Source organism: Oncorhynchus mykiss, chromosome 23, assembly GCF_057628025.1.
Source record: "Oncorhynchus mykiss isolate SJ-2025 chromosome 23, ASM5762802v1, whole genome shotgun sequence".
Taxonomy (NCBI): domain Eukaryota; kingdom Metazoa; phylum Chordata; class Actinopteri; order Salmoniformes; family Salmonidae; genus Oncorhynchus; species Oncorhynchus mykiss.
Genome location: NC_143044.1, coordinates 33,171,228 through 33,187,784, shown reverse-complemented (window position 1 = coordinate 33,187,784; position 16,557 = coordinate 33,171,228). Strand labels below are relative to the sequence as shown.

Below are 16,557 nucleotides of genomic sequence, written 5' to 3'. Positions count from 1 at the left end.
ACTACTGGCTGAAACTATAGAAAAGTTTCCAAATCAAATTTTATTGGTCACATACACATGGTTAGCAGATGTTAATGCAAGTGTAGCGAAATGCTTGTGCTTCTAGTTCCGACCGTGCAGTAATGTATAACGGGTATAGAGTGAATCTTTAAGTAATCAGTTCATTATAGCTATACATAGTTTCCAATAGCTTAAGAAAATATAAGGTTGTGTACTTTTTCAGAAATATGTTAATCCAAGATGTGGTTTGTTTAGTTTTAACTGTTGTGAATTCCTCTGTCCATTAGATTGCCACCCAGAACAGTCTGGAGCTGGTGGAGGACCCTAAAGCTGCAGCCGTGGAGGAGATCGCAGCGAAGCTGGGCCTGCGCAAGGTAAGATGAAACCACTAGCTTATACTACGGGCTTTATTTGAGCTATTCTAGATTCTGATGTCAACCTTCTCTCCATATCACTATCAATTCCATTTCGATTACTGAATTGGAATAGAATTGACCTCAACCCTGTTCAAGACACTAAGATTGTGCTCTGCAATATATACCCACCCTTGTTTTTATGGTGTAACTTTAGACTTAGACGTCCAGGGATCTCGGTAACGCAGAATTCTGAATTTTTTCACAGAGAAAAAAAAGCTGTGTTTTGCTCTGCATCAGACTAATTTTGTATTTCAGTTGCACTTCTCCACTCGTATGAGAATTCACACAGCACACAGCTACTTTTCTCAGTGTACAGTTGTGGCCAAAGGTTTTGAATGACACATTAATTTTCAGTCTGCTGCCTCAGTTTGTATGATGACAATTTGCATATACGCCAGAATGTTATGAAGAGTGATCAGATGAATTGCAATTAATTGCAAAGTCCCTCTTTGCAATGCAAATGAACTGAATCCCCAAAAAACATTTCCACTGCATTTCAGCCCTGCACAAAAGGACCAGCTGACATCATGTCAGGGATTCTCTCGTTAACACAGGTGTGAGTGTTGACGAGGACATGGCTGGAGATCACTCTGTCATGCTGATTTGAGTTCGAATAACAGACTGGAAGCTTCAAAAGGAGGTTGGTGCTTGGAATCATTGTTCTTCCTCTCTCAACCATGTTTACCTGCAAGGAAACACGTGCCGCCGTCATCATTGTTTTGCACAAAAAGGGCTTCACGGGCAAGGATATTGCTGCTAGTAAGATTGCACCTAAATCAACCACTTTATCGGATCATCAAGAGCTTCAAGGAGAGCGGTTCAAGGAGAGCGGTTGTTGTGGAGAAGGCTTCAAGGCGCCCAAGAAAGTCCAGCAAGCGCCAGGACCGTCTCCTAAAGTTGATTCAGCTGCGGGATCGGAGCACCACCAGTACAGAGCTTGCTCAGGAATGGCAGCAGGCAGGTGTGAGTGCATCTGCACGCACAGTGAGGCGAAGACTTTTGGAGGATGGCCTGGTGTCAAGATGGGCAGAAAATAAGCCACTTCTCTCCAGGAAAAACATCAGGGACTGATATTCTGCAAAAGGTACAGGGATTAGACTGCTGAGGACTGGGGTAAAGTCATTTGCTCTGAATCCCCTTTCCGATTGTCTTCTCCGGACAAGCTTTTTTCCGGATGCCCCAAACAAGGTGAGCGCTACCATCAGTCCTGTGTCATGCCAACAGTAAAGCATCCTGAGATCATTCATGTGTGGGGTTGCTTCTCCGCCAAGGGAGTGGGCTCACTCACAATTTTGCTTAAGAACACAGCCATGAATAAAGAATGGTACCAACACATCCTCCGAGAGCAACTTCTCCCAACCATCCAGGAACAGTTTGGTGACGAACAATGCCTTTTCTAGCACCTTGCCATAAGGCAAAAGTGATAAGTGGCTCGGGTGGAAAAAACAACAATATTTTGTGTCCATGGCCAGGAAACTCCCCAGACCTTAATCCCATTGAGAACTTGTGGTCATCCTCAACAGGCGGGTGGACAAACAAAATCCCACAAATGCTGACAAACTCCAAGCATTGATTATGCAAGAATGGGCTGCCATCAGTCAGGATGTGGCCCAGAAGTTAATTGACAGCATGCCAGGGCGGATTGCAGAGGTCTTGAAAAATAAGGGTCAGCACTGCAAATATTGACTCTTTGAATCAACTTCATGTAATTGTCAATAAAAGCCTTTGACACTTATGAAATGCTTGTAATTATACTTCAGTATTCCATAGTAACACCTGACAAAAATATCTAAAGACATTGAAGCAGCAGACTTTGTGAAAATTAATATTTGTGTCATTCTCAACTTTTTGCCACAACTGTAGCCTACTTCTCTGGTAAAATGCAAGGTTAACTTCAAGCAAAACATTTGGAAATGTAGCTGGATACATATCATAAACATTAGAAATATGATGAGCAAGCATATTGTTTTGCAAAAAATACTTTGCCTTTTCACTGTACGCTCATCTACTTGTGGGGCTGCTAGCCAAATAGCATTGCACTTCTGTCATTTAATGAAAAGAAAGCTATTTTCTGTAGAACATTTTTTGTTTCACTTTGTTGAATCAAAAGATACCCCTGGACGTAACAACTAAACAGATTATCGTCTGATTGGTACTATCTTTCCCCACCTACACCACCTAACTCCTTCCTGTCAGGAAGAGGTAAAGAGGAACATCTGGGTTCAAGCAGTAAGCTCAGGAGGCTAAATACAGGACAGCCTGCTCCTATCTAGTGTGTCTGGCAACTAAGGTACAGCCTAACCAACTGGCCAGAGACATCGAGTGGTGGAGGGTCTATGACTGCGTCCCTAATAGTACTCTATTCCCTATATAGTCTGAACTTCTTTTGACCATTTTGGGATGCAGCTTTATTCTCTCGGGCCATGAGGCTCTAATCAATTCTTTGGATTTGTCAGTCTTCTCATGATGATGGCTTAAACAACTTCCATATGCCTCCAGACCAGGCCATGGTGTAATGTGTAGAGCTTACACAACCAGTATGATTTCTCTGGTAGGAAATTGCATTACAATCAAAAGTGTTGTATCTTGTGGGCAAGAGTTTGCGTGTAACAAATGTACTCGACGAACGTATCACAATAGCCTACATGTTATGTGTTGTACAACTTCAATGTCTCATGTAACGTGTGGTCCGATCAAACTGTGTTATTTTCATTGGATGGCAGATCTGCCAACCTGTACTCATTTTGTGTACCATACACACATTTTGAGGAATAACTACTCTAAAATATGCAAAAGAGGCCTTTAGTTGTGGGTTTTGACTCAACTGTCTGAAGCTGGAGCTGAACCAATAAGATATCTTGGGCAAGGAGAAAAAATCTGTCTCTCCGCTCTGGCACGCAAGTTATTAATAACTTCATGTTCAAAGTTGTGCACTCTCCTCAAACAATAGCATGAGTTTCTTTCACTGTAATAGCTACTGTAAATTAGACAGTGCAGTTCGATTAACACAGATGTAAGCTTTCTGCCAATATGAGATATGTCTATGTCCTGGGAAATGTTCTTGTTACTTACAACCTCATGCTAATCGCATTAGCCTACGTTAGCTTAACCGTCCTGTGGTCGGGAAATCGATCCCGAAGAAGTTTTAAACCCCCTATGCTCCTTTGAGACCCCTCTTTCAAAGTCACTGAATTCTCTTCTAGCCATGGTAGCCAAAATAATGGGCAACTGGACATTTTTATGCATTGATGGGATGTTACTTGCTTAATTAACTTAAGAACTGCACCCGTGTGGAAAGTACCTACTTTCAATGTACATTGTATCCCTCATTTACTCAAGTGATTCCTTTATTTTGACAGTTATGTCTGTCTCCTGTCCTGTCTGTGATTATATAAGCCTAGTTTAGCTGTTTCATATTCCAAATACAGTAGGCTAGACTTCTACATTGCATCCAGCAATTGAATTATTCAGATTTTGTCACCAAACAAGATTAAGAAGCCAGAAGCCCTGACTGTACATTTTAAAATGTATTTCTATTGAAGAGGAGCCATTTACCAAGTACCCATAAGACTATAAGACATTCCTAAGGAGGCAGTCTTCTGCCAACATCTGCCGCCTTGGGGTCTGAGGCCGGGAGTTCCGCCGCAGTGAAGTGCTACTCATAAAGATTCTTAAAGTTTGGCTGGGATGGTGTTCTACTGACTGTCTTCCTGTGTTGTCTTTACTGTAGGTGGGGTGGATATTCACGGACCTGCTCTCTGAGGACACCAGGATAGGAACGGTTAAATACACCAGGAACAAGGTGAGAACACATCCATACACTGCCTGGACAAGCACTATAACCTTAACCTGTAAACCAGAATTGCGAAATACCAGGGAATACAGCATTAGTTTTGTGAATGAATCTAGACGACTCTAGGTGGACAAAGCTGAAATATCCAACTTATTTATTTCTTTGATCATTAAAATGTTTAATCTTGTCTGTGTAGGACTCGTATTTCCTGAGTGCAGAGGAGTGCATCACGGCTGGACACTTCCAGAACCAACAGTCTAACCCCTGCAGACTCTCACCAGACGGACACTTTGGGTCCAAGTTTATCACTGTGGCGGCCACAGGTACGCTAGCTACCCATGGCTCACCTAACTAGGCTACCTGTGGCTCACTCTAAGCCTAGCGGTTAGAGCGTTGGGCCAGTGACCGAGCAGACAAGATGAAAAATCTGTCGGTGCCTTTGGGCAAGCCACTTAACCCTAATTTGCTTTATGACTGACCCTGTACAACATATTTTCTCTGAACCCATCTGGTGTATGTGACAATAAAACTGTTTGTTTTTACATACAGTGCATTTGGAAAGTATTCAGACCCCTTGACCTTTTCCACATTTTGTTACGTTACAGCCTTATTCCAAAATGGGTTGAATAAAAAAAATTAAATCCTCAGCAATCTACACACACTACCCCCATAATGACAAAGCCAAAACAGGTTTTTAGATTTTTTTTGCCAATGTATTAAAAATAAAAAACTGGGTACCTTATGTAAATACGTATTCATACCCTTTGCTATGAGACTTGAAATTGAGCTCAGGTGCATCCTGTCCATTGATCGTTCTTGAGATGTTTCTACAATTTGATTGGATACCACCTGTGATAAATTCAATTGCTTGGACATGATTTGGAAAAACACGCACCTACCTGTCTTTATAAGGTACCACAGTTGACAATGCATGTCAAAAAACATGCTGAGGTCGAAGGAATTGTCCGGAGAGGTCCGAGACAGGATTGTGTCTAGGCACAGATCTGGGGAAGGATACCAAAACATGCCTGCAGCATTGAAGGGCCCCAAGAACACGGTGGCCTTTATCATTCTTAAATGGAAGAAGTTTGGAACCACCAAGACTCTTCCTAGTGCTGGCCGCCCGGCCAAACTGCGCAATCAGGTGAGAAGGGCCTTGGTCAGGGAGGTAACCAAGAACCCAATGGTCACTCTGACAGAGCTCCATAGTTCCTCTGTGGAGATGGGAGAACCTTCCAGAAGGTCAACCATCTCTGCAGCACTCCACCAATCAGGTGTTTATGGTCGAGTAGCCAGATGGAAGCCACTCCTCAGTAAAGGCAAATGACAGCCTGCTTGGAGTTTGCCAAAGGGTACCTAAAGGACTCTCAGACCATGAGAAACAAGATTCTCTGGTCTGATGAATGCCAAGTGTCACGTCTGGAGGAAACCTGGCACCATGCATACGGTGAAGCATCATCAAGGACTGGGAGACTAGTCAGGATCGAGGGAAAGTACAGAGAGATCCTTGATGATTAACCTGCTCCACAGTGTTCAGGACCTGAGACTGGGGTTAAAGGTTCACCTTCCAACAGCACAACGATCCTAAGCACACAGCCAAGGCAACGCAGTAGTGGCTTCGGGACAAGTATCTCCTTGAGTGGCCCAGCCAGAGCCCAGATCAAACATCTCTGGAGAGACCTGAAAGTTGCTATGCAGCGACGCTCCCCATCCAACCTGACGGCGCTTGAGAGGATATGTAGAGAAGAATGGGAGAAACTCCCCAAATACAGGTGTGCCAAACTTGTAGCGTCATACCCAAGAAGATTTGAGGCTGCCAAATGTGCTTCAACAAAGTACTTAGTAAATGGTCTGAATACTTATGGGATCTTTCTGTTGTTTTATAAATTGACGAGGGACATTTTTTTAAATACATTTTTGAACAAGGCCGCAACGTAACAAAAAGTGAAGGGATCTAAATACTTTCCGAATGCACTGTATATATTTTGCTATCCTGGGCCTGCGCTACTGTCTAAAAGAGCAATCTGTTTACATAAGATTGAGTGATGATTGGTATTCCCTGATTTTGTGATATTCATAGATCAGGAAATCCCTAGCCTGGTCCCAGATTGTTTTGTGCTGTCTTACCACTCCTATATAATTTATTTGTGTCTGTTTTGCGAAATACGTCTTGCATCTCTTCTCAAACTTAACAGTACAGCATCACCACACAGGTTATACATTTAAAGAAATATATAAAACAAATCCTATGGTCTTTGACCAACGGTGGTATCAACCCCCAGTCGGACTCTGTGTTACCCGCCAGGTGGTCCTGATAACCAGGTGCACTTTGAGGGTTACCAGGTGTCTAACCAGTGCATGGCCCTGGTGAGAGACGAGTGCCTACTGCCCTGCCGAGACGCCCCCGAGCTGGGCTACGCTAAAGAGTCCAGCACAGAGCAGTATGTACCGGACGTCTTCTACAAGGTACAGGAACACACACACGCATTCTTAGACTGTCTAAACTTCTCAAAAGCTCAATAAACTCTGAAAGACACTGCACTCAGTCACTACCTTTTCTTTCTCACCACTAACAGACCATTTGTCATTTTAGTTCACCAAACATTTTCTTTTGGCTGAAACTAAAGGAACAAATGTTGACATGCTTGATTGAAGTTTATTATGCTTCAATTAAGTGAAATTATTCAGTTGATCAGTTAAATGGATGTGGCTATGGTATGAATACATGGAGCTAGCCAATAGTGTTGCTGGAAAAATTGCTATACTGTTACATCGCAATATTATTTTGGACGATATTTCGATACTTTGACTCCAAGAATTGATTGTTTATTTTTGCTAGGTAGCGTTAGCTAGCGCTAGTCAGTTGTACCTGCGCCAGAACTCCAGGATTTTTCATCCTATAATTTGTTCTTCATTTTAAATAGTGAGCCAACATGTTTTCAGCACTTATTTCTATTACTAACCACGTTTCCATCTACAGTTTTTATTCAAGTAAAGTCATACCATATATATATATATATATATATACACACCTTTTTTTTTTTAAACACGACAGCTGTGATGGAAACAGGAAGTATCAGTACAATTTTATAAATGCTGACAGATAATTTGTTAGTTCGACATGGGATCTTTTTGTCTGTAATTAATTATGTGCAAATTGGCTGTGGATATGCCTTTGTGTCAATATTGATATAATCAACCATCATATTGAAGTAAACTTGGAGTCACGTGATGATATGGTATGATCCTCCCACTATGACTCAGGGAAGCATGCAGTTTATTAGGCTACAGATTAAATAAGTTATGAACTTCACAGGGTGGTGAAAGTGCAAGGTGATGAGCTTGAATGCTCCTTTCTAATAAATATTGAGGGTCTTATTCTGGTGACATGATCGATGCTTGGCTGTCATTTGACAAATTTAAAATTAATATTTTTCTGTCCACAATATTCTCATCATGTAGGCTATACCCTCACTGTATCTGCCAGCTGTTGGCTAAAGCGCATGTGCCAAGACCAGAGTGGACACGTTCGCTATATAACGCAACATATTTAGTCATAAAACCATCAGTACAGTTGAAAATGCTAAGGAAACTCATTTTTCTGTATTTTAAAATATTTTTAGTTTAGTTTTAGTTTAAAATAGTTTTTGCCCAATTTTCGTGGTATCCAATTGGTAGTGAGTCTTGTCGCATCGCTGCAACTCCCGTACGGATTCGGGAGAGGCGAAGGTCGAGAGCCGTGCATCCTCCGAAACCCAACCAAGCCGCACTGCTTCTTGGCACGAGGAAACACCGTGCACCTTTTTTGCTACAGTATTCCTATTTTTCTCTCCATTGATGATTGTTCTTCCCCTCAACAGGACAAAGATAAATTTGGCAATGACATCACATATCTAGCCCGGCCTCTTCCTGTGGAGTACCTTATCATAGACGTGAGTATGATTGATTTTTTTTTTTGCCGATGTTTCTGTTAAAACAAGAAGAAAAATTCATAAAATTCCATGCAAATTCATAGTTGCTGTCAGCAACATAGTTAACCATTGTACCTATACTACTTTATCTCAATTTCCTTCTCATTTAACTTCTCAAAGGATTGCCATACAGGACTTCGCTGCTGTCGCTTGCCTTTCTATTCTCCATTTTCCCAACTGTTAACGATGATGACGTAGTGGTGGAGAGTCGACTCCAAAATAATTGATTCCTAAACTCCTTGCACGTCGACTCCCATTTCTGAGTGCTAAGATTTTACTCCTAAGATTCTGTATTTTTGGAAGGGTGGAGATTGATTAGTTGCCGTACTTCCGAGAACACAAACACTTGCGTCTTTCATAACAAGCTAGCAAGGGACTGCGAGCGCAGGGGTGGGCGCAGTTTAGGCAGGATGGCCACCAGTCAAAACCGTGCTGTATCTCGCAATGGAAGGCTGTATGTCACACTTTATAGGCTTGCAATGTCTCATAACTTCAATGAAGCATGGCCTATCATCAATGAATAGGCTGGGATATTGAGATTAGCGAGATGCAACACTTGGCTCTCACACAGTCACACACAGTATGTGCACAGGTTCGTTTCAAGCTGTTCACAGCTTGGTAGCCAGGGCACCAAAGCAGTGGAAAAGTTAAGCCTTCCCCTTCAACGCTCTTAGTTGTTGTGGAAATTGATCCACCAAGCTGTTTACTTTCTGCATCTACGTTAAAAAAAAACGGGGTTTTCGGTTAGGAATCTTTCCTAATTTCAAGCATCCTAACTTTGTTTAAACGTTCACACCCCTAGATTGAACAAGTTCTTGCATATACAGTGCCTACAGAAAGTATTCACACCTTCAATTTTTCCCCATAATTTGCTGTTACATCCTGAAGTTAAAGTTTAGATTTTGTTACTGGCCTACACATAATACCCATAATGTTAGTGGAATTATGTTTTTAGAAATCTTTACAAATTAATTAAAAATGAAAAGAGGAAATGTTTTCATTCAATAAGTATTCGAACCCTTTTGTTATGGCAAGCTTGAAATAAGTTCAAGTAAACAAATTTGTCTAACAAGTCACCTAAGTTGCATGTGCTTACTCTGCAATAATAATGTCTTTTTTTTTTGAAAGACTACCTAATTTCTCTACCACTCACATTCAGTTATCTGTAATGTCCCTCAGACAAGCAGTGCATTTATAAATGTATTTATAAACATCAGCAGACGTCACAAAGTGTTTATACAGAAACCCAGTCTAAAACCCCAAACAGCAAGCAATGCAGATGTAGAAGCACGGTGGCTAGGGAAAAACTGCCTATAAAGGCAGGAACCTAGGAAGAAACCGGGCTCTGAGGGGTGGACAGACCTCTTCTGGCTGTGCTGGGTTTGAGATTGTAAGAGTACATGGCCGTTAAGGCCAGATCGCCCTTCAAGATGTTTAAGCATTCATAGATGACCAGCAGGGTCAAATAATAATTAGTGGTTGTAGAGGGTGCAACAGGTCAGCACCTCAGGAGTTGTCTGTTGGCTTTTCATAAGTGAGCTTTCAGAGGTTGAGACGGCAGGTGCAGGGAGGGATGAAGAGAGGGAACCAGAAGACAGGAGAACTTCATCGGATGGGTGACCCTAGCCCCCCGGCACACAGACTATTGCAGCATAGATAATGGAGGCTGAGACGGGGGGTCAGGGGACCCTGTGGCCATGTCTAACAATACCCCCGGACAGGGCCAACCTGGCAGGATATAACCCCACCCACTTTGCCAAAGCACAGCCCCCACACCACTAGAGGGATATCAAATCAAATCAAATGTATTTATATAGCCCTTCGTACATCAGCTGATATCTCAAAGTGCTGTACAGAAACCCAGCCTAAAACCCCAAACAGCAAGCAATGCAGGTGTAGAAGCACGGTGGCTAGGAAAAACTCCCTAGAAAGGCCAAAACCTAGGAAGAAACCTAGAGAGGAACCAGGCTATGTGGGGTGGCCAGTCCTCTTCTGGCTGTGCCAACAGACTACCAACTTTCTACCCTGAGCCAAGGCTGAGTATAGCCCACGAATATCTCCACCGTACGAGCAAAACCAGACAGGAAGATCACGTCAGTGACTCATCCCACTCTAGTAGAGTATAGCACTGACTGTGCTAGTGTCAGACTCCACTAAGCTGGCAGGCTGGCTTAACCGCCTGCTGCCTGGCCTACACCCTATCTCCTTGTGGAGCTAGAAGAGTTAGACGGGGCTCTCTGTTGATAGCACCCCTCCAGTTTGGATGGAGTTGGTCATTCCTCAGCAGGTTTTGCCCCTAGAAAGAGGGCCAGTTATCTACAAATTCTATATTTTGGGAGGGGCAGAAAAGGTTTCAACCAGCCATTTTAGTATTTATTTATTTTTATTTAACCTTTATTTAACTGGGCAAGTCAGTTAAGAACAAATTCTTATTTACATTGAAGGCCTAGGAACAGTGGGTTAACGGCCTTGTTCACAGTTGACAAATGTTTACCTTGTCAGCTCGGGGATTCGATCTAGCAACCTTTAGGTTCCAACCTTTAGCAACCGATCTAGCAACCTTTAGGTTACCTGCCCAATGCTCTAACCACTAGGCTACCTGCCGACCCAGGTAGCCCAGTGTTGTGCGAGTCTGCTGTAGAGCTCATCACTCCCCTTAACTGGGGCCCAGAGACAATTACTCAATGCCAACACGTCTTTCTAGCTGATTTACATAAAGCTATGTTGCCCTTTGTGACCTGTTTCATCCTAACACGGTTGGTGCCAACGTGGATAACAATATCCCTATACCATTTACACTCGCCAGTTTTAGCCTCAGCCAGCACCATCTTCAGATTAGCTTTTACGTTGATATCCCTGCCCCCTGGTAAACAGTGTATGATCGCTTTTAAAGTCTAATATTGCGGGCAATGGAGTTAGGTAAAAAATCAGACATTGAATATCCCTTTGATCAAGTTATTAATTACGCTTTGAATGGTCTTTACAGTGATACAGGCGTCTTTCCTGACTCCGTTGAAGGAGAGGAAGTGTTAATGGCTGTGATAGGAGAGAATTGAGGATGGATCAACATTGTAGTTAGTCCACAATGCTAACCTAATTGACAGTGAAAAGGAAGCCTGTAAAGAGCACAAATATTCCAACACAAAGTAATAAAGTAATACTGAAAAAATGTGGCAAAGCAATTCACTTTTTTTCCTGAATACAGTGTTACGTTTGGGGCAAATACAACACATTACTGAATACCTCTCTTCATATTTTCAAGCATATTGGTGGCTGCATTGTTTTATGGATATTCTTGAAGTTAAGGACTGGGAAGTTTTTCAGAGTAAAAAATAAACCTAATGGAGCGAAGCACAGGCAAAATCCTAGAGGAAACCTGGTTTAATCTGCTTTTCACCAGACACTGGGAGATTAATTCACCTTTCAGCAGGGCAATAACCTTAAACATCAGGCCAAATCATTGTTGCTTACCCTGAAGACAGTAAACATTCCTGAGTTGCCGTGTTACAGTTTTGACTTAAATTTTCTTAAATCTATGGCAAAACCTGAGAAAGGTTGTCTGGCAATGATCAACCAATGTGACCGCTTGAAGAATTTTCAAAATAACATTTTGCAAGTGTTGCACAATACAGGTGTGGAGAGCTCTTAGAGACTTACCCAGAAAGACTCAGCTGTAATTGCTGCCAAATGTGATTCAAACATGTATTACCTCAGGGGTGTGAATACTTCTGTAAATTAGATATTTCTGTATTTAATTTTCAATAAATGTGGAAATATTTCTAAAAACAAATGTTTTCACTTTGTCATTATTTTTCCCCAACTCAACAAAATGTGAAATAAGTCGAAGATTATTAATACTTTCTGAAGGCACTGTAGGTAATTCCTCAATGACATGTTGTGATGAGTAGCGAGCGGTAGGGCAGGTTTTAGAGTTTAGCAAACTTAGCAGGGCCAGTCAACTAAAATAAGCCTTTGTCAATCAATATTATTCCATTTACATTCCCCATGCCTTCCAACTAGCAAGTTCATATACACATGTTGTTTTCAGAACATTTTGATTGCTGTGTGTGTTTACGAAACTTTGCCCAATGATGTCAGGATGATGTCTTCCTCTTTCCACAATGTCATAAAATGTTGGCATCTCCATGCCATGCAGCCATACATCTACCACCTCACCCTGGGGTGGTGCTAGCCAATGATGAGCCAGAGAAAATAAAGAGAACTAGATAACTTGCCAAATATTTATTACCATCTGAGAGCACTTAATTCCTTCTTGTATTCTGTTTTCATATTGACATCTGTTTTCTTGGCTCTACATCTCACTGATGTCAGAGGGAAGGCTCTCAAAGATCTAACTCGTTTCCAGTCAGTCAACTCTTGTTCTTCGCTCTCCTTCCTTACATCTCCATCCAGATAACCACCACGTTCCCCAAGGACCCCCAGTACACCTTCTGCTCCACACAACGCTTCCCCATTGAGAACAGAGACATCCTGGGAGAGACACAGGTAATCATTATCACACGCACACCATTCTGCTCCACACAACGTTTCCCCATAGAGAACAGACACATCCTGGGAGAGACTTGCTCAATAACACACCCACAGTAACAAATAAAATATTATATTTAGTTTGCTTCAGTAGCCAAATAGTGAACTACATACTTCTCTCTGTCTCAGAGCTTTCAGAAGGCTCTGTAATTTCCCCCCTGACCCTATAACCCTCTTTGGCAACAGCCATAATTTCTGCTATGTTTCAACCTGACCTGATCACATGTAACTCTGCCAATGAAAATGAATGCCCATGTTTAGAGTCCCTGGGCTATGGGGGGTTATAGGAAATTAATACTCTCGATCATATTCCATGTTTTCCCCTTTCTGTGTGTGTAACAGGACTTCCACAGTTTAGCTACGTACCTGTCCCAGTGCACCTCCACTGTATTCTTGGACATTGTGTCGGATTTTCACCTACTCATCTTTCTGGTCACCAACGAGGTCATGCCTCTCAGAGTAAGTACTGTAATACCACACACACTCTTTTCCACACATCATACAGATTCGCACACACACCAAACACATTCAAGCACAATGTTTTGGTTTGTTGTCACGCTACAAAAGGTTCACATTATCACCACATTTGTCCAATGTGGAAGTGATTAGTGTCGTAGTCGTCAGGATGTTTTTCCTGAGAATGTCTTTGATGGTGGTTAAATACATTACACGCTTTACATAATAACGCTTCACCATCTGGCAGTCTGACGGATGAATCTGGGTTTAGTGAATGCCAGAAGAACGCTACCTGCCCCAATGCATAGTGCCAATGGTACATTTTGGTGGAGGAAGAATAATAATGTGAGGCTGGGTTTTTTTATGGTTCGGGCTAGGCCCCTTAAGTCCAGGGAAGGGAAATCTTAATGCTACAGCATACACTGACATTCTAGACGATTCTGTGCTTCCAACTTTATGGCAACAGTTTGGGGATGGCCTTATCCTGTTTCAGCATGACAATGCCCTCGTGCACAAAGTGAGGGCCATAGAGCAAGTCCCCGCAGCAATGTTCCAACATCTAGTGGAAAGCCTTTCCAGAAGAGTGGAGGATGTTATAGCAGCGAAGGGGGGACCAGCTTAATTTGAATGCCCATGATTTTGGAATGAAATGTTCAACGAGCAGGCATTCACATACTTTTGGTCATGTAGTGTACTTTTACTCACTTTAAAATACAGTGCCTTCCAAAGTATTCATATCCCTTGACTTATTCCACATTTTGTTGTTACAGCCTAAATTCAGATTGGCTGAATTTTTTATTTTTTATCACCCATCTACTCACAATACCCCCTAATGACAAAGTGAAAACAAGTGTTTATAATTTTTTGCTAATTTATAGAAAATGAAATACAGAAATATCTAACTTACATAGTATTCACACCCCTGAGTCAATACATGTTTGAATCACCTTTGGCAGCGATTACAACTTTGAGTCTTTCTGGGTAAGTCTCTTAAGAATTTTGCACACCTGGATTGTACAATATTTGCACATTGTTCTTTTTAATATTCTTCAAGCTCTGTCAAGTTGGTTGTTGATCATTGCTTGACAGCCTTTTCCAAGTCTTGACATACAGTACCAGTCAAGAGTTTGGACACCTGCTCATTCCAGGATTTTTCTTTTTTTTAAAAACAATTTTCTACATTGTAGAATAATAGCGAAGACATCAAAACTAGGAAGTAACACGCATGGAATCATGCAGTAACCAAAAAATTGTTAAACAAATTGAAATATATTTGAGATTCTTCAAAGTAGCCACCCTTTGCCTTGGTGACAGCTTTGCACACTCTTGGCATTCTCTCAACCAGCTTCATGAGGTAGTCACCTGGAATGCATTTCAATTAGCAAGTGTGCCTTATTAACAGGTCAAATGTGGAATTTCATTCCTTAATGCGTTTAAGCTAATTAGTTATGTTGTGACAATGTAGGGGTGGTATACAGAAGATAGCCCTATTTGGTAAAAGACCAAGTCCATATTATGGCAAGAACAGCTCAAATAAGAAAATAGAAATTCAGTCCATTACTTTGAGACCTGAAGGTCTATCAATCTGGAAAAGTTCAAGAACTTTGAAAGTTTTTTCAAGTGCAGTCTTATAAACGATCAAGCGCTATGATAAAGCTGGCTCTCTTGAGGACCGCCACAGGAAAGGAAGAAACAGAGTTGCCTCTGCTGCCGAGGATAAATTAATTAGATTAGCAGCACCTCAGATTGCAGCCCAAATAAATTCTTCAGAGTTCAAGTAACAGACACATCTCAATGTCAACTGTTCAGAGGAGATTGCGTGAATCAGGTCTTCATGGTCAAATTGCTGCAAAGAAATAACTACTAAAGGACCCAAATAAGAAGAGACCAAGAAACATGAGCAATGGACATTAGACCGGTGGAAATATGTCTTTGGTCTGAGTCCAAATTTGAGATATTTGGTTCTAACCGCTGTTTCTGTGACGCAGGGTACGTGAATGGATGATCTTTGCATGTGTGGTTCCCACCGTGAAGCATGGAGGTGATGGTGTGGGGTGCTTTGCTGGTGACACTGATTTATTTAGAATTCAAGGCATACTTAACCAGCATGGTTACCACAGCATTCTGCAGTGATACACCATCCCAACTGGTTTGTGCTTAGTGGGACTATCATTTGTTTTTCAACAGGAGAATGACCCAACACACCTCCAGGCTGTGTAAGGGCTATTTGACCAAGAAGGAGAGTGATGGAGTGCTCCATCAGATGACCTGGCCTCCACAATCACCTGACCTTAACCTATTTGAGATGGTTTGGGATGAGTTGGACCACAGCGGGAAGGAAAAGCATTCAACAAGTGCTCAGTTTATGTAGGAACTCCTTCAAGACTGTTGGAAAAAGCATTCCAGGTGAAGCTGGTTGAAAGAATGCCAAGAGTGTGCAAAGCTGTCATCAATGCAACGGGTGGCTACTTTGAAGAATCTCAAAATATATTTAGATTTGTTTAACCGTTTAAAAAAAATATATTATTACATGATTCCATGTGTCATTTCATAGTTTGGATGTCTTCGCTATTCTTCTACAGTGTAGAAAATAGTAAAAATAAAGAGAAAACCCTTGAATGAGCATGTCCAAACTTTTAAATGGTACAGTATAATTTCAGGACAATTTTTTTTTAAATCAAAACTGTAATTCATGTTCAACACTGTTATTGCACACAGTGAGTCCATGCAATTTGTGACTTGTTAAGCTAATATTTTCTCCTGAACTTTAGGCTTGTCATAACAAAGGGGTTGAATACTTATTGACTCTTGACATTTCACGTTTTCATTTGTTATTAATTTGAAAACATTTCTAAAAACATATTTCCACTTTGACATTATGGGGTATTGTAATACATTTTAAATTCAGGTTAACATAACGAAATGTGGAAAAAGTCGAGGGATGTGAATACTTTCTGAATGTGCGCTGTATGTTGTATAACAGCGTTATAATGATCTGTTCATAGGACAGCATTGGTCTGCTGCTGGATGCGGTGAAGACAAAAGACGAGGAGCTGGCTCAGACTTGGAAGAAGTCTGAGCAGTGGGCCACCATCGAGCAGCTGTGCAGTAAGTACCACTGGCCATCAAGGAGGGCGCTGACATGCCTTAGTTGAAATTATTACATTTCTATAGCTGTTGAGAAGAGATGGATTGGATTTTAAAGTGATGGATGAGTTGAACTTGTCTTGCATTAATTTCAATAAACCTTTATTGACCACAAAGACCAATTTGGAATCAGCTCATTACATGTATCATTCCTTCATACAAAAATAAGTCTGAAAAGTAATCACTGGTAAGAGTCACCTTTCTGTTTTCCCTTACCCCTGACCGC

General features: G+C 41.5%; 1 protein-coding gene across 2 annotated transcripts in view; it reads left to right on the top strand.

The window, feature by feature from the left end:
- Positions 1–16,557, top strand: part of nploc4 (NPL4 homolog, ubiquitin recognition factor) — a 31,429-nt gene that overhangs the window by 12,286 nt on the left and 2,586 nt on the right. The window contains exons 9-17 of one of the 2 annotated variants that reach the window (XR_016491085.1): positions 288–374; positions 4,147–4,218; positions 4,406–4,532; positions 6,515–6,675; positions 8,070–8,141; positions 12,594–12,686; positions 13,071–13,187; positions 15,372–15,590; positions 16,190–16,292. Coding sequence is in view for 1 of the 2 variants with exons in the window: in XM_021581074.3 (XP_021436749.1) it covers positions 288–374; positions 4,147–4,218; positions 4,406–4,532; positions 6,515–6,675; positions 8,070–8,141; positions 12,594–12,686; positions 13,071–13,187; positions 16,190–16,292 (832 nt within the window). In the remaining variant the exon portion in view is untranslated. The remainder of the gene's footprint in view (positions 1–287; positions 375–4,146; positions 4,219–4,405; positions 4,533–6,514; positions 6,676–8,069; positions 8,142–12,593; positions 12,687–13,070; positions 13,188–15,371; positions 15,591–16,189; positions 16,293–16,557) is intronic. The other variant, XM_021581074.3, reaches the window with a different exon arrangement.